Below are 24,759 nucleotides of genomic sequence, written 5' to 3'. Positions count from 1 at the left end.
ATGTAAAATAGATAGCTAGTGGGAAGCAGCCGCATAGCACAGGGAGATCAGCTCGGTGCTTTGTGACCGCCTAGAGGGGTGGGAGGGAGGGAGATGCAAGAGGGAAGAGATATGGGAACATATGTGTATGTATAACTGATTCACTTTGTTATAAAGCAGAAACTAACACACCATTGTAAAGCAATTATTCTCCAATAAAGATGTTAAAAAAATATGTAAAAATAAAATAGCTTCTTGATACACATCATTTAAAAAAAAACAGAATGTTACTAACCAAAACAAAAATTGCCATGTTATTCCCCCCTCTCTTTTTTAACTAGATCATCTATCACCTAGTGTTCAAAAAAAAAACAAACAAACAAAATACCTTGGTCTATTTACATTTTCACAAAATTTCCATGTTTATTTTGATGTTTTTCAGGTCATTGTTCTTCTAATTCATGCTTTCAGAAGTAATCTACCATAACTATGTAAAAGCTGCATACTCTTTAAAATTTTATGCAAAGTATACTGCTTTATAAGAACCACAAACATCAACTCAAACACAATAATGTATTTGGTAGCTATCTGCCTTGTAAGATTGTGAACTCCAGCAAATGAAGATTACATTTGGTGAATTTTTTTTTAACACTATCAATTATCATTGTTGAGGGCACTATGTGAAGCATGGTAAATATTTAACAAACATACAGAATGAATGAATCTCTCTTTTTTTTCTTTTTTTTTGCCACACTGTGCAGCATGATATTAGTTCCCCATCCAGGAATTGAACCCTAACCCCCTACATTGGGAGTTTGGAGTCTTAACCACTGGACCGCCAGGGAAGGCCCCAGAATGAATGAATTTCTTAAATTAATAAAGGGAAGATTTCAGAGAAGACCTGACAGTGATAGAGAAGGGAGGCAAAAAACAAAACAGTCAAGAGAGCATGAGGTGCATTCACACAAAAGAATGTACGTTGAATCGATTCCTTAATTTCTAACATAAAGTTGAATAAAAGTCCACATATTTGGTTTCACACATTTATCTATAAATAGTAAATAACTGAACTCAATCTCCGCTAAACTGGCTTACTAAGAAAAAAGACATTTACCAAAACAAGTATTTAAAACACTATTCAGGGGCTTCCCTGGTGGCGCAGTAGTTGAGAGTCTGCCTGCCAATGCAGGGGACACGGGTTCGAGCCCTGGTCTGGGAGGATCCCACATGTCGCAGAGCAACTAAGCCCCGTGAGCCATAATTACTGAGCCTGCGCATCTGGAGCCTGTGCTCCGCAACAAGAGAGGCCACGATAGTGAGAGGCCCGCGCACCGCGATGAAGAGTGGCCCCCGCTTGCCACAACTAGAGAAAGCCCTCGCACAGAAACGAAGACCCAACACAGCCATAAATAAATAAATAAATAAATAAATTAAAAAAACACTATTCAGGGGAGACCCATGAAACCTTCAAAAATGAATTTAAATTATATAAAAGAAATCAGGAAAAAAATTATTCTTTTTAAAATTTTAAAATTAGTGAAAACATTTACAATGTTCAAAATACCAATAACTATCTCTATCAGACAATACAAGTGTGAAAATTACTAGCAGAAATGTGAAAAGACACTATTTCAGGTAAAACTGAAATACAAAGTTTTCTGAATTTCATTCAGTAACGTGTTTCCAGATATCTTCTGCCATCATGTGGAAATTTTTGAAATTACACTTACACAAAAAATTCCTGTATCTGACTGGAGTATTCCAGTCAATACTAGAAGGAATGAATGAATCTGGTTGTAAACAAGGTAAATATTCTTAGAAGAATTTAGTGAAAATGACCATGCACAGTTGCTCCTAGTTTCTCTCTTCTTCTGGAGAGAAGATGGTGTTCATTATAGCTTAAGGAAACTGCATGACAGACACCCAACTTCTTTTTCTGTTTCCAAGATTCTTAGCAATTATGCCTGTCCTAGGACTCTCCCAGTTCATGATCTTAAATTTCCTAAATACTCTTTAATTATCTCTCTCCATTCTTCGGCACTTAAAACACTATATTAAATGGAAAAAGAAAAAAAAATATATATATATATAAAACTGAACCAGGACATCCCTGGTGGTGCAGTGGTTAAGAATCCGCCTGCCAATTTAGGGGACACGGGTTAGAGCCCTGATCCGGGAAGATCCCACATGCCGCAGAGCAGCTAAGCCCATGCGCCACAACTAAGCCTGTGCTCTAGAGCCCATGAGCTACAACTACTGAGTCCGTGTGCCACAACTACTGAAGCCCACACACCTAGAGCCTGTGCACTGCAACAAGAAAAGCCACCACAATGAGAAGCCCACGCACTGCAACGAAGAGTAGCCCCCACTTGCCGCAACTAGAGAAAGCCCGCGTGAAGCAACCAAGACCCAACGCAGCCAAAAATAAATTAATTAATTAATTAAAAAAAAAAACCTGAACCAGCTATTCATGCATTCATATGCCTACTGACTTGACAGCATATCTAGATAAAAACATGGATTAAAGTGCCTGGAATAAGCCTAGTACACTATGAAATATAACACTGAATTCTCATTTATTTATGAAATACAATTTAAGAATTCCCATAATCAGGCTAAAAGCCTTTGCTTAAACTATTAATCTTTATAAACTATAATTCACATATTTGGTTAACTTTTTATCCAACATGTTTGGTCTTCATCTGAAAAATCACACATTTTTCTTTTGGAGGAAAAAACCAAGATTTACTGAGCATCTATCATAAGCAAAATACTGTCCTAGGAGCTTTAAGGTACACAAAGATACATGAAACATAGTTTTCGTCCTCAAGCAATTTACCCTCTACTAGCACCAAAAAGGATGTACACAAATAATTATAATACACTGTAGAAAGCATGAAGAAGACAAAAATACAAAATAATGTTTTAGAAAATTAGAAGACAGAGTTTTGCTTTTTACTGGGAGAATTAATCAAGAAACAGTTGATAGCAAAGGATTGGAGCTGTTATGAAAGAGATTTTAGGATTTGGCTATACAGAAAAAGACAGGAAAACATTTAGGGCAAATGAATAGTGAGGCCAAGACAACTTAAGGCCACATTCTCTGTTGAGTATGACTAGAACTTAGGAAACTTGAAAAAGAATATTGAGATGTAAGGTAGGAAAAACATATTCAAGTCAGATTTTGCATAGTTTTTAACTTGGGTTCAAGAAAGGTCAATCGGAAAATAGTGATGGCTTTTTACGAGGGCAATAATATGATCAGCTTGTGTTTTATAAGCTGACATTTAAAAGGGACTAAAGGCAAGCTTATTTATGAAATTACTACAAACATCCAGAGGCAAAGAGAATGGAGACAACAGGTCAGAGTTCTGATATGGTAAAAGGAATCAACCAGATTTGGAAACTAACTGGATATGGAAGATAGGAAAGAAGGAAGAATTAAGAATAATGAAATTACAAAATTTGTTTTCAGTACCTTCAAAACTCCTTCCTATCAAAGCTCCTTCCTACCACACACTACAGCTAAAATAGTTAACACTTATTGAGAACTTACCATGTACAAGGCAACTATTGTGCATATATTATCTTATTTCATCCTTAACCTTTGAAGTAAGTACTGTTGGTATTCCCATTTCACTGATGAGGAAACTGAGGCTTGGAGTGATTAACCAAATTATCCATTCACACAGTAAGTAGCTGGATGTTAATCAATGTCATTGTTAATCATTAAAGTGTTAGCTGCCAATAATTTAAAATGGAATCTCTCATAGGGTAATTATATTTTAAAAAGAAACTCAAAGATAAAAAGATCTTCAAAATCCAACAGAACAGAGTCAGAATAAGGAACAGCAAGTGACAGGGTAGATATACTGGTTAGAGAACTGCCTAACAATCATAAATTGAATGGCTAAGGGAAAGAGAAGTTTCCTCCTGTAATCACACCACTCTGTTTGCCCTGCTGTCAGAAGACCAACATTCTCAACTACTACTCTTTAGAGTACAATGAGTCTTCTTCTATCTTATACAGACATGTACCACACTTATGAACTCCTTACAGATACTGACCATTAATCTCTGTATCCCCTGAAAAATAGTAGGCATTGAATGAATCAGTGAACAAATAAACTCAGTTGGGCTCCTCCTGTCTAGTCCTCCCAGCCTCACACAATTCAAGACCTACATTTGGAACAATTTCTCCATGTCCCACCTTGAACTTGTTGCTGAAACCTCTCCTCCTGATTCTTTGCTTTCTTTCCAGTTTTTGTCCTTAATAATGTCGTCTACATTATCCCTGACACTCAACTTGTTAAGGCCATGAACAAACAAATGGCTGGCCTTATTTATATTAGAAGACGTGTCTCTACTAGATCCCAGGACATTTCCAAGGGTTCTCTAACCCACTGACTTCTTCCTCAGTTATCGAGGAAAGGCTTTACTTTCCATGGAATCAAACAGTACCCATGTTAAATCATGAGGGCTTCTCCTTTGACTGACTATCCAATAGGTTGTGCAGCTGGTCTAAGAGATGGGGCCAAGTTCCCAATGCTCTAGACTTTAATTTGTATATACTTTCCCAAAGAAACAGTATAACAAATAGTAGTAAGGCTCCCAGACAGCCCTGCAGAAAAAGTCTATTTAACCACAGTACAGTTAAAATATTACACAATGGCAATTACATTTTTATTTTTTCATCATAAATATACCACATTTATGCTATACTGTGGACTAAATAGCTGTTTATGGTTAATACTGGTTAACAAGATTTCAGTATCCAAACTAAAAGAAGGATGGGTTATCTATCATCCAAGTATCAAGCAGAGGAGTAAACTGCTAGGTATCACCCAACTACAGTTAAGTAGAAAGCTAACAAACATAATTAAAAGCAACATACACATCTACCTCTGTAAGTACAGACTAAGATAAAGCAAAATTTTTAAAGACAAAAATCATTAAGATTTGAGATTCCAGTTATGCTTTTAAGAAAAGATAAAACTACTAAATAGCTTTTTAAACTTTATATAACTTCACACTACCTCTATTACTATTTAAGAAAATATACTTTAAAAATATACTACAGTTCAATCTTAACATATGAACTTCTTGCCACCCCTTAATTAAAGGTGCAGAGCATATTTTGATAGCAAAATGCTATCTAAAATATGCTTTAGTTGAAAAGAATAGAACTAAAATAATCTGGTATGTCATACTTATCAAAAGTGCCAAATCTGAATTTGTTCTTCACAAATAGAAATTAAATTTTTTTCTTTTTAGACACATGCATCGACATTTGTAAACAAACCCTATTTAAAACAAATTTCATGTATGCAAATGCAGGTTTACACAAAGAAGGAAATTATGGGCTGATTATTCATTTTACAAAAGGATTAACAAAAGAATTTCTTTAAATAGTTAATCTGCCAGTATACTTAAAATACAGTTAAAATTTTTTAAAATCAACTTATAAACAACTTTTCAGAAATGCACTCATAGCATAAAAGTAGTTACAAAAGTATCAAGCTTCCAAAACGTTATTACAATCTTTGTCCCAATCGCTTGACTAACCTAGCAGGTGACACAAAAAGATTAAATACAATAGCTGAAAATGGCACAGAAAAGCAGATTTTATATAGTTCTTAACTATATACATGTATGTCTACCATAATCATTAATACTGGTTTCTTGTTAACTGTTTCTTTACTGCGTGCAGTAAAATTGCACGCAGAGGCTAGCAAACAATGAATCAATACGGCTGAAGGTGACCTAAGAAACCACAGAGCAAAGGGTCTTCTCTGCCTTCATTGTGCAGGCAAGCCAGAGGTACAAAAGAAAAAAAATCCAAGAGATCCCATCAGCGTTGCAGCTTGTTTTTGATTTTTCCTTTGCAGTTTTCTAAGAAGTGCTCTGAGATACAGAAGACAATCTCTGGGAAAAGGAAATCCAAATCTGATGACCCAGAAATGGAGCATTGTGGAAGAACTAAGAGAAGCAGGAAGGACCTAATGCTCCCGAGTAGCCACTACTGGGAGTGTTCTGTTCAGAGTTCCACCCTGAGATCAAATCCACAAACCCTGGCACCTCCACTGAAGACCAAACAGATGTGGAGTAATCTGAGAGCAAAAGAAGCAGCCTTACAATAATAAGGTAGTGAGGCTGAAGGAGAAATAGGAAAAAGGTTTAGCCAACTCAGGAAAATCTGATGGTGCAAAGGAGACAGATGTTGCCTAAAAAACGGAAGATGAAGAGGATGACAGGAGGAAGAAGGGGGTTGAGAAAGAGGAGGATAGAGAAATAAACTTGAGTATCTAACTCCACATGAATTCCAGAGTAGGGAAAAATATAACAAACTTCTTTGAGATGGCTCTGCCCTCATTAGATTTAATTATAAAATTCGAATATAATCATATTGCAGTTTCTAGAAGTGTACTAGAAATTTTAAGTAATTTACATGAAGTAGCCAAGGTTGTTATTAGTACCCTGAAACTGTATCAAAGTTGTATATATTTCCAAATATTTTAAAATAAGACGTTTTTCTCACTCTGTGCATCTTGCTTAGCCTAGTAAAGGCATTTAAATATGTTCATGGTGTTTTTTAAGTGGTGTTAACTATGGTTATTGGCTAGAAATCCTGCATTATCAACTGTACGTACTTATACCTTATAGAATGAATAAGTAGGCAGCCAGGCTGGGAAGTGTGAGGCAGTGAACAAGCTACCTTTTGGAGGGGTTAGAGCTTTGGGTCTGTGCTGTGAGGCTAGACCCATTGATGCCGCATGCTGATGTTATTATAGTTGTTTGTTTGTTTATAAATTTATTTATTTATTTTGGCTGCATTGGGTCTTCGTTGCTGCGTGTGGGCTTTCTTTTTAGTTGCAGTGATCCAGGGCTACTCTTCGTTGCGGTGTTCTGGCCTCTCATTAAGGTGGCTTCTCTTGTTGCGGCGCATGGGCTCTAGGTGCGTGGGCTTCAGCAGTTGTGGCACATGGGCTCAGCAGTTGTGGCTCACGGGCTCTAGAGCACAGACTCAGTAGTTGTGGCACACGGGCTTAGCTGCTCCGTGGCATGTGGGATCTTCCCCAGACCGGGGCTCGAACCCACGTCCCCTGCATTGGCACCACTGCACCACCGGGGAAGCCCTATAGTTGTTTTTATATATACGTATTTGCCATGCCATCAGCTGCCATTCTTAGTGTGGAAAGGGGAAAGTTCCTATGAGAAGTGTGTGATTTTTTTTTTATTCAATGGGATAGTTTTAAACAAACTAGACAACTTCATCTGCAGCAAAGTGAAGAGTCCTGCAGCAAAGTCCAGAAAGCTTTGCTACTTAAACATACAATATACAACATTCTGCTATTTTTTTATGTTTATAATGATGAAATGTTTTTTGAAAAAAAAATAGGCCATGTTTAAAATCTATTCAAATAAAGCATAAATATTTTAGTGTTTGAAAGCTTAGAAGTCAAAATTCAATTTATTTTAGAAATGCTCCAAGTTTACTAATTTAGGATTAGGGAAGACCAAAAACTTCTAAATAAGATAAATATGATCCTCCCTTGGGAACTGAGCTAAAAAAATCAACACACAATGGGAAACATCTGAATTCTCTCAGGCCCAGAAGACCAATTAGGTAGCTTAATCTATCAACACACTGATAATAATAATAATGCTTTGGCAGGAAAAAATGTGCTTAAAACAAAAATAAACTATCAAGAGGGGGCAAATTTCCTAATGTGTGTTCAGCACTGTCCAGGAAAAAAGGGCAGTGAAGCATGAGGACCCACAATGTTTTCTACTGTAAACTAAACGGATGTTTTCTACTACAAGGCCTGATGAAAAATCTCTCATGCCTACCCAGTTCCCATTATTTTAATTCCGTGTTTACCAGGCAACCTTCTAAACATTAATTCAGTTTCCTAGAAAGCTTAATAGAGGTCCACAATCCCTTACTTGCAATTCTGAAGTCAAAAAGTTTCAAAAAACAAAAGCTGTTTCAGAACTCATCTGGTAGCAAATCCGGACCTAAATGGATTATGTGAAGCATTTATTTACTCTGCTTAATATGAACAGTCAAAAGCTTTACTGCAGAAATATTAATGTACTTGATTACAGGGTACCACTCCAGATCCCACAGGGGTGTGTCTTAAAATTCAATCATACTCCTTGTTACCTTTCTAAAATCTAAAAAATTCTAAATTCTGAGACACCTCTGAAAGAAGTGTCCCTGGATCTAAATATGAATATTCTGACTCCTGGAAAAGGAGAGCCCTCTTCATCGGCCCCCACTCCCCAACCCATAGAAATCAGCATTCTAGCTTATACTTCAGTATTACATAAATTTAGTTAGTGTGAATCTGAAGTCAATATTCGATCATCTCTGAGTATGCTGATAAAGTCCAATTCCAAATGTACAAGATCAATTACCAGAACTTACAATGACAATCTTGGGTGGCACAAACCTACCTAGAATCTCCTTCCTAAGCCTGCTGGTTTCCAAGCCACCTTCCATCCTCTCTCTGTCTCACTCGCCAGAAGACAAACCAACAGTTAACCAATTTCCTCTGCCAGTCCTAATACACTGTCAGCCTTCATGCAACCTTCTACAATACTTAGAAAAAGGTAAAAAATTAAAATAGATTTCTAACAGTTATTAAGTAGTAACTTAATTTTCATTAAATGAAGTTATTGGAGAATTATGACTATTTAAGTATGATCTCTAAGAAATTAACATGAGAAGATTCTTCACGTTGCTTAAAAAGACTTAAAACTATACCAGATAGATGGCCCTGATGACTCTTTTCTGATCTCAGTTTAGAGCCCTAAAGATTCTAAATTCTAAATATGTCTTCTAGTGGTTAAGGAAAAAACAGTAACTAGATAAAGTTTAATTTTTAATCCACACATGTTTATTCTTTCCCAGCAATGCTTTGTAGTTTTCAGTGTACAGGTCTGAACATCCTTTGTCTGAATTTTCCCTAAGCATTTCATATTTTTTGATGGTAAGTGATATTTAAAAAGTTTAATTTCCAAGTTTTCACTGCTAGTATATAAAAGTACAGTTAATTTTTATATACTGACCATGTATCATACAACCTTGCTAAACTGACTTATTAAATTCCAGAAGTTTTTTAGTAGATCACATCAAATTGTCTACATAATCATATCTCCTGTGAATAAAGGCAGTTTTCTTTCTTTCTTTTCAATCTGGATGCCTTTTATTTCTTCTCTTATTTCAGTGGCCATTTACAATACTGAGTAAAAAAGTCTACACATTTACATTGTTTTAATTTTACAAAACTCGGCAAGAAATAATTAAGATATATAGCTGACATTATTTATGAAACATGAAGAAGTCTAAGTTTAACCTACAAAATTTAAAGAGCAAAATTAGGAACTATATTTATAAGGTGCTAGTTGACTCAATGTATGTGTTTTCCTGTGCTTTGTGACACAAGATTGGTAACAAAAATGCTGAGCATATCCAACTGCATCGTTTAAAATCACATTTATTGGCTTTCTTATAATTACGAAAGTAGCACATGATCTCGAATTCTGAGGTACAAGGAAGAAAATTATAATCATCCTTAATCCCAGCACCCAAAGATAAACACTGTTTATTTTTAATTGTATCATGAGCAGTTTTCTATACCATTAATTCTTCTGAAACACCATTACTAAGAGCTGCATACTAACCCATCCATCATATGGCTATAATTTCATTCTTCTGCCATCACTGGACATCTGTACTGATTTAAATTTTTCACTATTACCATATACATTCAACACAGCAGTTAAATTCATATATAAATCAGAGAATGACCTCTTATTAGAGTCCCTTTTGCCCATTCCTGTATTAAAGCTGTTAAGTGTTTTCCCAGTCCAAGCTAAGTTCTTTTTATACTAATGCTATCAAGCATCTATCACATTAATCCCAAATACATTCCATTTGCCTTTTATTTTAACTAATTTTTAATTCAGGAATTATTAACTTTATGTTAATGGTAAGTATTACAAAGAGAAATAAAATGTACTGTATTTTTATTGTCCGTGGTATTACCATGGTAACACACAACCCTAAAACTAAAAGAAGATTAAAGAGAGAAATCAGTGGTGCCAATGAAAAGTGTAAAGTGGGTTAAGCCGTTTGATATAGTTTTAACTCATCTCCTAATATAATCATATCTTAGAGGTAAAAGAGAACTTTTTGGTCCATCTGTAATTTCAAGGGTAAAATATTACTTCCCCTACTAAGACAACTGAAGCCAAAAATCACACAGGAAATATATGTGCCTGACTAGCACAACAGTTTAACAGTTACATTACAGCAACTTCTATTCTCATGTCATTAACGAAAAAAATCTTTGAGAAAGAAATGTGTCGCAATTAGCACCTTGGGATAATAAACATACAAATAAATCATTACCTAAACATTTCCTAATTATGCTAGAGGTGTATTAGGTAGAAACATGATTTAAAAAAAATCTTCCCTGTCCCTTAGGAAAAATACCAAAAATGGAAAACAAACCAAATATACAAATAAACTGTAATAAGCAAACAAGCAAAATTCAAAGAAAAAATATATAATCATTTTACATTAAACAAAAATTGAATAGTCTTTTGGAAACATTAATTTCCAAAATCTTAACTGATTTTCATGAGGCGAGAGCACAAGATTTTCATCGTACCTAGTTGTGTGGCACCAAACAAGTCATTTTACTTCTACAGGCCTTAGTTTCTTCATCTTTAAAATGAAAACACTGAGAATCCCCAGTTTGAGATGGCAGATTGGAGAAATCACAGCAGCTTATTTCTTATTTCTTCTCCCTTCCAAAACTCCACTGAACTAATAGAAAAACTTTTAAAGGAGCGATCCATAATGACTAAGAAAGGAGCCATTAGAAGCCAAGAGATTTCAGTAAGGTTCTCAAAATGGAAAGCAGGTGGAGAAGTTTAACTAATAAAACAGCCTCAGTAGAAGCAGCCACAGCTTAGAAAACAAAACAGAGAATAACAGCTGAAGATAAAGCCAAACTGCCAGAACCAACGGAACACAAACACCAGGGAGGTAAAGAAAATGAGGAGCAAGAAGCAAATCCAAGGGAGATTTACTGAAACTCTGTGATCCTAAAAGTAATTTTCTAATCAACAAGCCTACCTATATACAGACTTCTCAGTTTCTTATTGCTTTACTTGTAAATTTGGACAGATAACAAAATTCACAAGATACCTGAAACCTGAAAGACACCAAAATAAAATGAAAAATGTCCCCAGAACAGATAAATTAAGGAATAGAAAAGAATATATTGCTCTTTATTATAAGCCCTCCCACACTAATTTTTTTAACCACATACATACATTACTTTGGTTTTTCAAAAAAGCTGAAGAGCATTAACCTAAAAAACAAGTTTACTGAAGCAGTGTGAAGCCCCTTTCAATCAATTCTAATACTCCCTATGTAAAATTTCAAACATCTGTTCTTATTAAGCAACCGTAAAATAATTTATCTCATAAAATAATAGGTAAACCAGTAAAATCAATATTATGCATATATATATAATCCTTTTATTAAATTCTACGGAAAAACTTACTTCAAATTCTTAAGTCTGTGTGGTATATAGACATACACACAGCCCTACACACACACAGATCTGTTTTAGAACCATAACTAATAGCATATTAATACTATCATTCTATTACCATTATTTTAAATCTATAAATTCCAATAACTTTAAAATCACTTAAATAAAAGGACGTACCTCTGTGTTCCAGTAATATAGTATAAAGTCAATAATATTTGCAATTTGATCAAACTATGATTTTTAAAAACATCTTAAGTTACTTTATAACATAAGCACTGTTATAACACAACTGACACCAATAAAAGTTAAGTATTTCTAAACAAAAAAATATCGTAAAAGCTTCCAAATACTTCAGAAATGAAAAAAAGAAAAAAAAGAAACATTTTATGTTCCAAGGATATACTGTTTCAAATCCTCACCTTCACCCCTTTTTCAACCATTAGGTAAGGACCACAGTACGGCTAAAATTTTTAAATGGTAAAGCTTAATGTGGAAAACACACATGTGTAACATATCAATAAACCATCACCACCCAATAAACCGTCACAAAAACACCACACTGAGTAACATGCGGAATAAACAGTACAACTAAGAGGTTCCCAGATGACTCCCTCATACTTGGTAGATGATCCCCCACACACACAATCCATCTACTGAACAGAGAGGTAATTCATTCCTTTTCTCCCACAAACTAAAATACAAAGTTCAAATCAGGATGTTCAAAACCAACAAAATGAGGTCCTCAAATTACGTAAGAGAGACGTACAATTATAAAAACTGCAAAATATCCATCCAACCCTAATTATATTAAGTTAAGGAAACTCTAAATATAGATGACATGCAATGTAATCATACATTTTTTTAATCTGATGATCCACTTCAAACTCATAAGATATCCCACATGAGTTACAAAAGCACAGTTACATGAAATTTGAAGCATTTCCTCCTCTCTAAAATGAATACAACAAAATAAAACAAAAAAGCAAATATTATGATAAAGACTATCATACAAATCTAAAGTATGTTCCTTTGCAGAAGTAGCTTAGGAACAACTGAGTACAGAAAAAGAAAAGAACAGAACAGTTCCAGCACTACACTACTACTACCTTCATTCTCTTTAACTCCTAAATGTTAGTGGTCTATCTTTGACCACTATCTATCTAGCTTCCCCCGTTATACCCAGCCTGGGCACTTTAATTCACACCTTTGGACCATCAATTACAATTAATGAATTCCAAATCTCTATCTCCAGCCACAATCTGTCTCTTGAGTATCAGGGTAAATATATCTCAAAACATCTCCACTTGACTGTCCCACCAGAATTTTTAACACAAAAATGTACCATACTGAACTCATCCTCCACCTCCTCCTCCTATATACTTATTCTGGTTATTGGTATCGTATTCCAAAACTTGAGAGTTATCCATTCTATGGCCTCCCCTCTAATTAATCCTGTATCAGTCACCAAGTCAAATCCCATTCTACCTTAAAAAGGGTAACGCAAAAGCCCATACTCTCCATCCTCAACATCTCTGTCTCGGTTCAGGCACATACATATTTGGGATTACTACATCTCTCCTAACAGTTCTCCCTACCTTCAATCTGTCTCATTCTTCAATCATTCCTTTCTATTGCTGTTAAAGTGATCTTTCTAGAATATAATTTGAATCATTTTCACCACTGCTTAAAATCTTTCAATGATTCAAAATAAAGACCTAAAATCCTTAACAGAATATCCTGTCTCTTGTCACCTCTTTAGCTTTATCTCTTCCTTATCTCCCATGTAATACACTAAATTCTAAACACATCACTGCATATCCTGGAAAAAGTCATACTGTTTCTTACCTCAATAACTCTGCATAGGTTATTCCCTCTTTCTAGAGTCTTTTTCTTGACAAGGTAACGCTGACCTGCTCAAACCTCAGCTCAGACATTACATGTGGCCTCAGCTTCCTCCATTCCCTCCTTGCCCCTATAGCACTTCAGAGACACCCTTTTATACTATAATCGTCTATTATACTCTAAACTTGTACACCATAAAAGTAAAACACATATATTATTCATTGTGTGTCCTACAATGCCTAGCACTTTGCCTGGCAATAAGTGATCAATAACTATTTAAAGAATGTTTAAGCATTTTGCTTTTTCCAGAAACTTCCACTATAAACCTCCCCCAAGAGACACAGAGCAAAGCAGCTACTTAAGGAAAACAATGGAAACCAGGCAAGAAAGCAACAGACATAAATAAATGGGGCAAAAAAAATGAAAAATTAAACACACGGAGTCTTTTCAAAGTGGCTCCTAAGGAGCTGTGTTTCGTCTCACATTCTAACACAAAGGTCTTCTACTTGCTATTTAATTTTCAACGTTTATTCTAATTTCCCAGAAAACAGTGGTAAGAAGTTCTTCTGTCCACAACTGGGTCGGCGCAGAAAGAAAAATGGAAAGCATTACCTAAAACAGCTATTCTTCAAAACTGAGCATAGTCAGAACTTTGAAAGTGTCATAATAAGTAAGACCCCCTGATCTACCCTGCCCCAATTCCACTTTTAACAGTTGTCCCCTAAAAGGCTCCGGAATAAGATTACAAGGGGTATTTTAATAACCAGTTATCAAACATCTCTCCCTGAACTTAACATTTTTTCTCTATGGTAAGGAATCATACAAATTCACTATTTACTCTGTAAATACGCATTTACATTTTTATGCTTAAGATAAAATGAAATACTTTCCTCTTACCTTCCCCCAAAGGTCCTTGAACAGAAATTTCCCCCGATGAATTTGCTCTAACATTTGCCAGTTTTCTGTGATCAGAAGGGAATAGATGAAAGGGAATAGGGAACTCTCCTCCCAATACTGAGTCCTCTCATATTCCTGACCCTTCCCTTCTCTTCTCCAGTGGTATCCATACCCAACTTTGCCTTTTAAAGTAAAGCAAATTCAAGTTCATAAGCAATTTTAGAAGTGTGTGAAAGAATCCTAGAGACCAAATGCCACATAGCACTAGGAGAGTTTTTTGGGTTTTTGTGGGTTTGTTTTTTTTTAAGCTGAACGCCTGACACCAAGTCTCCTCAGTTGATCAACACATTTTTTTTTAAAAAACAGTTTTTTTAAAATGTCTCTTTCCTCTAGCCTATTACCAATTTATTCTGGGTTCCTACTCTTTCCCTAAAAAACTTCCCAGTTCTTAGGACCTCCCAAAGTGCCCTTATTTCTTCCCAACATAGAGCTAGACTTCTTCCTGTCCTGCCACAAACTGACTTGGCTTAAAAGATGTCACTTACATTTACATACACTAATTTAGAGGTGCATATTGTAAATACTGTTATGATTTTACAGATAAGAAAATAAGACTAGGAAAAGTGACCTGACATTTAATAAATGCCGGTACCTGAATTTGAATCCAGTTCTTCTGGCTTCAAGACCAAGTTACCATATTAAAAGAGAGCAGTCTGCAGCAGTCTGCATTTTAAGATTCAACTTCCCTGGCTCTAGGCAGCCTCACTACATCTAATACACATAATTTTTAGGCAAGTTCTAAATTTCACCGTTGTCCTAAATGTCCCTCTTGCAAGCGTACATGAGTCTACAATAAAAAATTCTGCAATTCAGTGAAAGAGTTCGGTGTTCACCCTAATGTTCACCCTGTGTTCACCCTTTATGATTTTTTTAAAAAAACAGACTTCAATAATCTCTATAGCCATCAACTTTTTAGGCTGAAGAATTGCTTACCTCAGTTCTTAAACCAACACTGCTTCATGCTTTCAAATACCTGTCGCTCTAATTGCCAATTTCATTCGTTTCTTTATATTTGCAAATAACGAGGGGCAGTGCTGCATGGCTCCCAACCCCACGAAACACTCTAAATGAAACACTCTGAACATCATTTGACTTCACTCAAAAAAGGGAGGGAAAAATCAAAGGGTTAATCCCTAATGCATGTGTCTCATTAAGATTTAGTGCAATGATGCAGAGCAATTCAACAGAATAACGTGACTTGAGACTACGAAGAAACCAACTTTCACCTGACTTACCTCTGACCAGCATTTCTGCCCACCGCTTTTAATTACCCCCAGTCTTACCCGATTTCTGTTATCAGTCAACTGAGAATATTATTAAGACCCAACAAAGAGCACTGGGATTTTAAAAATAGTAATTATAGAAACAAGCCTCTAAAACTCTGAAAACTAGTAACGAGAAAACCATTAATTTATCAATAGGCGCTCGCTACGTGCAAGGCACTGGAGGAGACAAAAAAGCTGCCAAACGGTAAGCTCTTTAAGCACCTGACGGTGACTTATTCAATTTTGTAACCTCCATCCTCACCCCTCCAGCGCCTGGCAAAACTTGAACTGAACTGGACACGCTGTTGTAACGGGATGTGCTCCAGCGAGGAACCTGTGGGATAAACAGACCAGCTTGGGACGTAACTTTGGGAAGTATTGTTTGAACGGCTTTGCGCTGTTTAATTCAAACGGAACAGGCTGCCGCTGTGTTCGAGCTCGTGAGGCCCGGGGAAACCAGCCGGGTCAGGCGGCCTCTCCCAGAGACAAACCGGGACGCCGCTGAGGGACCTCAAAGATCTGGGGCGAAGAAAAGGGGGCAGTTACTTGCCTCCCATTCCTGCAAGAATCGCTCGGCCTCGTCAGAACCAACGGTCTTATGTCTCCTAAATTCGTCCTTCACGTACTGGTCACCAAGGGCTTTGAGGTCTGGGGGCAGAACCCGGTGCAGCAGCAAAATGCGCCGATACAAGGCCTGGACACGCGAGACGTGCCGAACAGGCATAACTCCGAGCGTGGACCACAGGCCACGCCTGCGCAGGGAGACCGCGCGCGCCTGCCTCTCCTTACGAGCTGAATATAAGTAACCCAAATACAAGCGGAAGAGGGCGTGCGACTTGCATCCGGTTGGGTCCGGCCTAATATCAGGACCTTCCGGAAACGCGAGGGGCAGCGGCGGGCAGAAATGGGCCGGTCCTTCTCTGAAAGGGGCGTAGCTTTCGTGGAGCGCCAGCGCAGCGACTACTTAGGGCCTGCGTCTGGGGCGGAGCGGTCGTCCACCAGGAGTCTGGCTTGGGTGCTTGTTAACCACTCCGTTACACCCCATCATCTTTTCCATTCATTTTACCCCTTTTCCTCCTGATAAAGGCTTAAGAAAGGCTCCGTCAAAATCGGACTCCTCCAGGAAGCCTTCCATGGTTGGCTAAAGACACTTCAGATGTCTTTGCAGTGTTCCTGCGTTCTGCGAGAGGGATCGGAATGGGATTAATCTCTCCATTCAGAAGCCCACCCACCCACGTACCTTGCACAGGGCTGTGCTCCTAATTTGTACCCTGAAGGCGTGGCCTGTTTCATGTAACTCAAGTGAGACCTGAGCCAGCAGGTTTCAATCCTTAGCTCATGTCAAGTTGGCTTTAGAAGAATAATTAGAGACCATTTTAAATGTATTGTGTCCAAGGTCACGATCCAGGAGATTCTGATTAAGTAGTCTGAGATGAAAACGTAGAATCAGAACGTTCACAAATCTTCACCTTTTACAACGGTGATACTGAGAGTGTGACCAATCAAAGCTGGCAGCAGTTTAGCCTCGTTCTTTCTGTCCCATCACACCTTTGGACCTTCAACAAATCCTGATGGCTCCACCAACAAAATGTATGCAGAATTCGATCATTTCTCACTACTCCCTATTCCACAATGGTCTCTCTTTACCGGATGCTGTAGTCACTTTTTGTGTTTCTGCTTCTGCCATGATCAGCTTTGATCATGATCCACCTAAACTGTAACAGCCTCTGCTACTGGTAGTATCTGGCTGCCTTAGAAATCCTTGCTGGTTCCCATCATTCTGACCACACCTTTTTACATAGCTTTTTATTAAATTATTAATAGGTTTAAAAAAAAAAAAACAACAGGGCTTCCCTGGTGGCGCAGTGGTTGAGAGTCCGCCTGCCGAGGCAGGGGACACGGGTTCGTGCCCCGGTCCAGGAAGATCCCACATGCCGCGGAGCGGCTGGGCCCGTGAGCCATGGCCGCTGAGCCTGAGCGCCCGGAGCCTGTGCTCCGCAACGGGAGAGGCCACGATAGTGAGAGGCCCGCGTACCGCAAAACAAAACAAAACAGAACAAAAACATGTCACTACTCTGCTCGCCAAAATCCTCCAGTGGCTTCTCATTAGAGTAAAACGCAAAGCCTCTCAGCTTCTTAGCTGTCTAAATTTTCTCCTACTGCTCTTTCCCTAGTTGGCCTATTCCAGCCACACTGGCCTTCAAAGCCCCTAATTCATCTTTGAACAGGCCAGGCACTCTTCCAACCGAGGGCCTTGGTATTTGCTCTTCCATCTGCTTGGAATGTTCTGCTTCAGGTATCTTTCTTGGCTAACACCCTTATTTCACTCAGCTCATTATTTCAGGTCTCTTTCTGATTAAGATCCTCCCTGGCAAGCATATTTGATATTGCTCCAACATCATGCTAAGAACTCCCTAAGCCCCCTCTCTGCTTTATTTTTCTCTGTAACACATACATATTTTACTTGTTTGCCTATTGCTTGCCCCCACTAGATTACAAATTCCCGGAGGGCAGGGATTTTGTGATTTTAAGGGTGTCAAGTGATTTATATGACCTGCTGGTGATGAAAGGGCAAGAATGTGGGAAAATTTATGTGATTCCCTCCGAGACCCCAGATTTTTGTTTATGCAAAGACGTCTTGAAAGACAAAAAGACACACACCCCTCTACCAAGGGCAGGGACTTAACTCATTTTAGTATTCTTTTCAGGGTCCACCGCAGTGCCTTACAAATAGTAAGTACTCTTAATATTTATTACCTTGAATGGACTATTTTCCTTTTGCTGAAATTGTAGAAAAATATTTGTTTAAAAGAACACAGAACATTTTTTTAAATGGATTTAATTTGGTTTTTTGACAAACCACATTCATGGCAAGGATTGAATGGCAGCATGGTTATTTTACTTCAGGAAATCTTTTTCTAACCATACTTCATCTCTTAATATCCCTGTAAATTAAAAATTAATTTATTGTTCCAGTTTACTTTTTTTCTGGTTTCCTTTGGGGTTAAAGTACATGTATAATAAATGCTTCTTTTAGAGCCAAAGCTCTTATAAAAATGTGGGAAAAAATTCTGCCGGTAAATTAATAAAACATAATAAAAGAATTAATTCAGCATAAAGGGAGCAGAAAAGGTCCATAAAGCTTTGAGTAATCAATGCTCAAAAATGACAAATGATGGGTAAGAGAAAAGCCAAGACATAATGGTTAGAGGAGAGGAATCAAGAATAACAGTGAGAATAATGGTAGATGACCTTTATTTTTTTTACAGTGGGCTGGACAATGAGTTATGTTTTGAGGACAAAATTTTCTGTTTCTTTGACCTACCAATTTAGGCTGACCGGTTTTCCTCTTGTGGTCAAAATAGCCATGAACTGAAAATAAGATCTGAGTTCTATTCCTGGCCACTAATCCAGATCAGTACACTTCATACAGGCCTTCCCTTTATCCTTCCTCCATGTAATTCATTTTCCTGTGTGTTATTCAGCAAGTCACTCAACCAATCTGCACCTCGATTTTCTCACGTGTCAAATAAATTGGGTTAGGTAATTCTCAGTACCTTTCAACTCTGCTAATCATGATTTGTCCCCAGTCCCCTCCAAAATTTTTTGTAAAAGGAGCAGCAGATATGTACCCACTCTGAAATAATTGCTTTGAAAAGATTTTTGTTTAAGAAGGGGAAACTCCTCAAAATTTGAATCAAAGCGGTCTCCATGTTTTCCTTTATGGAAGTGCAATTGACAAAGAAAAATCAGGAGGGAAAATTACTTCTGGAAATGCATTTTACTTTACTCATATTGAGTTTGCAGGGACAGCCTATGTTAAATGATGCATTGAACAAGTTGCCTAATAGTAAAAGTGCTGTTGGTCTAAGTCAGTGGTTTTCAACTTTGGCTGTATATTACAATCACCTGGGAAACTGGTTTAAAAAAACTGATAAGACCCATTCCAAACCACTTGAATCAGCATCTTTGCGAGTGGGGTGAGGCATGGCTATTGCTTAGAAACCCCTCCAAGTGATTCTAATGTGCAGCCAGGATTGATAACCAATGGTCTAAGTTTCCAACTTGGAAACACCTGGGTTCCAGGAATAGTACCCAAGTTATTGACACTGTTAAAAACTGATTACTAAATATTCCAGTCCTTCAATATTAAAGTGTTCCTGCAACAATGGGGGTAAAGATTTTGATATAGCTAAAAATATTTTAAACATAAAAGTAAAATGGGGGGATAAATTGGGAGATTGGGGTTGAAATGTACACACTACTATACATAAAATAAGTAACTAATAAGGACCTACTGTATAGCACAGGGAACTCTACTCAGTGCTCTGTAATGACCTATATGGGAAAAGAATCTAAAAAAAGAGTGGATGTGTGTATATATATAACTGATTCACTTTGCTGTACACCTGAAACTAACAGCATTGTAAATTAACTACACTGCAATAAAGATTTTAAAAAACATAATCAAAAAGAAAGAAAAAAACAGTAAAACATCTCTGAGAAAGAGGATGTAAGAGTGAAAAATAAGTTCTATAACTCCAGGCTATATGCACAATTATCAACAGGAGGTGATTAATAACTTAAGGGCTATCTGAAGAGCTCACTCCAGAATCATCCCACTTCCCACATGCCACATCCACAGCACCACCGTGTCTCCCAGAGGACATGGTTTAAGCTTTCCAAATAAGTAATGAACATTTAGAACACAGCTTACTTATGCAAACTTGGCACTCAATAAAACTCCACAAAATCTCTATTATCTGTACTCTCCTCCAACCCAAGCCTTCCACTAGAGCTCTTGATTGTATCCCAACTCTTCTGAGAGGTAGCTTCATAATTATCCCCTCATTCTTTCTCTCACTGGCATCTTCAATTATTCTCTTCATAAGACTAGTCCATTCAGCTCATAAACATTCACAAGAACACTTCACATTAAAAAAAAAAAACCCTCCATTCTAACTCCCCCTCAAACTACCATCCTATCACCCTGCTTCCTTCCTTGGCAAACTTGAAACAAATATTTCTCCATTTCCATTCTCATTCCCTGCTTAATCCCTTTTAATCTATTGTCCCCACTACTCCTCTAAAATCACTTTCTTCAAATTCCCTAGTTACTTGCTTCTGTTCATACATCTACTCTCCCCTGACCTTCTAGAAATCTTTCCATCTTTCGGCTTCCATATGTTTGTACTGTCCAGGTGATCCACCTCTAGGGCCCCACTGTCTCTGTGTCCTTAGCTAGCTGCAGTTCTTCCTGCCTCCAAATGAGAATGCATCAGTCCAAACAAACATCAGTGTCAGTGCCCTTGTCCTGGCCAGCTGTCCTCAGCAATTGGTGATGCTCTGCTGCCCCCACCTGGCCAACCCCATTCTAACCATTTTGGAGGTCCTCGCTGGACCCTTACCTGGAAAGGGTAAGGACATCTTAACCAACTCTCACACCCACTCCGACCTCTCTACAGTTTCAACCTTCCTTGCTAAGCACTGGATAAATTCAAATTGGATATCCTGTCATTCTTCAGAGTCTATGTCGCAAATTAAACTCATCATTTTTCTCCAAAGACCTTTCTCTCGCCACCGTTCTTAAATTTACCTAGGCTCAAGACTTAGAGTTCTGGGGCTTCCCTGGTGGCGCAGTGGTTGAGAGTGTGCCGGCTGATGCAGGGGACACGGGTTCGTGCCCCGGTCCGGGAAGATCCCACATGCCGCGGAGCGGCTGGGCCCGTAAGCCATGGCCGCTGAGCCTGCGCATCCGGAGCCTGTGCTCCGCAACGGGAGAGGCAACAACAGTGAGAGCCCCACGTACCTCAAAAAAAAAAAAAAAAAAAAGACTTAGAGTTCTGTAACATCTTTCACCCTCTTCATGTATCTTGTTATTGAGGAGCCCTTGTTGAGACTTCTTTTGTAAATCAGTCACTTTTTCCCCATGTCATTGACCCACCTGCCTTGACTCCATATCCCTCGTTTAAATGACTACAACAGTCTTCTGATTGGATTCCCTTTCTTCAAAATTCGAAAGATTTTCCATTGTCTTCAGTGTGAAGTATGTACCCCAGAATATAAAATTGTATTTAAAAAATCACATTGCAACCAAAGGCAAGACTTGCAGCTGAGCTATTACTGATCTACTTTTTCATTATAATATACATGTATAAAATTATATTTTCATTATAATATACAACTATACATTATACAATTTTCTTAAAATTGAAGGAAAAATTCTAAATGATAACTTCAGACAGAGATTTCAATTTTATAATGCCATTACACTTTTAACCTGCAGAAAGCAAAAGTAAGTAAATAGATAAACAAATGCAAAAAGTAATTGTCTTACAAGAGAAGGCATTCCTCTCCCCACCCCCCAAATTAGACTAAGCTCACAGTATGTGTTCTTCAGGCTCACAAATTTAAAGTGACTAAATTATATTCATATACCATTAGATTCCAGCTTTACCATTTCTTAACTATGTGATCTTGGACTATGTTTAACCTTTCTGAGTCGCAAGTTTCCTTCTCTTAAAATGAGAATAATATTACGCACCTAAAAAGCTTCCTGTGTGCTTTAATGATTTGATATGTAAAAGGGATTTAGACTAGTTTGTCTGCAGCATATAGAAAGTGCGCATAGTGTTAGCAATGATGATGATGACATAAAATGATAGCCAGGGGACTTCCCTGGTGGTCCAGTGCTAAAGAATCCACCTTACAATACAGGGAACGCGGGTTCGATCCCTGGTTAGGGAACTAAGATCCCACATGCCACGGGGCAACTAAGCCCACGCACCACAACTACTGAGCTCACAAACCTCAACTAGAGCCCACGTGCTGCAAACTACAGAGCCCAGGTGCTCTAGAACCCGTGAGCCACAACTACAGAGCCCACGTGCCCTGGAGCCTGTGCACCACAACTAGAGAGAGAAAACCCGCACACCACAACTAGACAGAAGCCCATGCACCACAACGAAGAGCCCGCATGCCACAACTGAGACCCGACGAAGCCAAAAATAAATAAATAATAAATAAATCTTTTTTCAAAATTAAAAAAAATAAAATGATAGCCAGTAAAAACTGTGAATCTTAGTTTAAGGTTTTTTAAAACTATTTCCCGCTTCAGAATACAACAATCTTAGAGGTATGAAACTTAAACTAACTGAAATGATATAATGCAATTACACTGTGACACCTAAAATTATAAACCAACATTTGTGCCTGAGCCCCTACTATACACAAGCATGATGGCTTTCCTTTGAGCAACAAGAACAGTTGCTCTTGAGGTGAGAATCTCCTGTAACTCTGGACTGTGTTTATTGATTCAAGATAAATCCTGCAGTATCTAACAGGCCCTCAGCATCAACAATGGGAACGGAACTTTTCAGTCTTGGGCTTGTGTTGTGAAATCACTTGAATTGCTATTACTCATGATGGCTGGGAATGACTAACAAATTAAAGGAAAATTAGTGTTTAGTTCTGTCTACGATACTGTAGCCAAGAGGATGAGGAAGGAGGATCATTTATCTACAGAATAAAGAGTGGGGGCTGGATAATTCTTGAAACTACATAATTCTGAACCAATAACTTCTTAAAAATTAACTTCAAGATTGCACTAAGAGTGGTTAAACAAAGAAGCATTTGTTCTTGCTTCATTAGACAAGACTTTGACAACAAAAGGTTACAGTATTTCTTTAAAAATATAACAGCAATTATCATATACATATTAAATTCAGCTCAAGTTTTAGAACAAATCATAAATTTATTTTAATTACTTTGTTTAATCGAACCCCAAATGGCCTTTCAGATAGTACAATAATGTTCTTAAGCAGATGAGATTATTTTAAAATTGTTCCATTCTTTCTCAAGAATGTGACAACACATGCAGCCAGTGATGAAATATCCATTTCAGTTAGATCAAATAGCGTCTATATTAACGAGAAATTTCAAAAGAAGAACGTAACTCTAGTGTTCCTTTATGGATATATGATGTGATTATAGCCTTTTTCAAAATCTGTGGCAGAATAAACATTCTATAGAGAAGCTACTTTGCCACATATAGGTATATAATATTAAAGAAAATTTTTTGTTCACAAGTACCCAATTTAAATGTATTCATAAATGAATAGTAAATCAATTTTTAATGTACTAATTATAGTCCAGAACCATTATAAATTAAATTCAGACATAATTAAAGGGGAGACTTAAAACCCTATGCAGTGATTCTTCATTTTTATTCTATGTAGCAGACTTCTAATGAGTCCATAAAAAGGCCATTCAAGATGCCTAAGGAAGAATCTAACCTGAGCATACAGGATGTTTTCCACAGTCTTCCTACTGGAGAACCTACATAATGTCTCAAGGAGATGAGTCTGAGGGAATTGGTGCTTCTCCAACTGTAATGTACTCACTAATCAACTGGGTATCTTATTAAAATGCAGATTCCAGTTCAGTTGGCCTGGGGATGGCCCTGAGAGTCTGTAGCTCCAGCAAGCTCCCAGGTGACGCTAATGCTGCTGGACCACTCGCTTTAAGAAGTGAGGTCCTAAAACATAATACATATCGGGAGCAAACAGAGAAAGACATTTTAGTTCCCCAAACTTCATCTTCTTGTTTAGATGTATATAGAATGTGGATATTTTGGCTGACTTGTAAACATTTAAAATTTCTCCAAATTGAAGTCCTATTTAAAATATTTGCATTGCCCTCAGAAAGAAGTGGTATGAGAAGCAAAGAGAAAGGAGAGTTATTCTTTGTCAAATAAATATATCATCTGAAAGGATAACATAAATCATTGAGAGCAGAGAAGAACAAAAATAAGGCTCAAGTATGATAACCTTAAGTGAAAGAACCAAGGCAGGAGGGAAAGGAGACTACAAAGGGAAGATGAATCAGTCCAGCCTCAGACGTATTGCCTTCAGGGGTGGGGCTCGCCCAGCCTCAGTGGATAACCTTGGTATGGGGTCTGGGGGAGATTAAGTCTTAAGTACTTAAGGCTCAAAGTATTCACGAAGACCTACAGTTGCCTAATCAAACTGCTTTTATGCCTTTGGATCAGCGTTACATTACCCCACAGGGAACTTAAACACAACATAAACATGTATTTAAATGAACTTAAAAGAAAGCTCGTTGTCCCGTCTCCCGTTTTA

At 37.6% G+C, this 24,759-nt stretch overlaps 1 protein-coding gene across 1 annotated transcript in view; it reads right to left on the bottom strand.

Moving 5' to 3' along the window:
• Nucleotides 1-16,431, bottom strand: part of SDHAF3 (succinate dehydrogenase complex assembly factor 3) — an 83,009-nt gene extending 66,578 nt beyond the window's left edge. Inside the window, exon 1 of the mRNA XM_082662326.1 lies at nt 16,170-16,431. Coding sequence (XP_082518452.1) covers nt 16,170-16,343 — 174 coding nt within the window. The 5' untranslated portion in view covers nt 16,344-16,431. The remainder of the gene's footprint in view (nt 1-16,169) is intronic.
• Nucleotides 16,432-24,759: the final 8,328 nt, after the last annotated feature.

Source organism: Grampus griseus (genome assembly GCF_964374135.1).
Source record: "Grampus griseus genome assembly, chromosome: 9".
NCBI classification, from domain to species: domain Eukaryota; kingdom Metazoa; phylum Chordata; class Mammalia; order Artiodactyla; family Delphinidae; genus Grampus; species Grampus griseus.
This window is presented reverse-complemented; position numbering and strand designations above follow the sequence as displayed.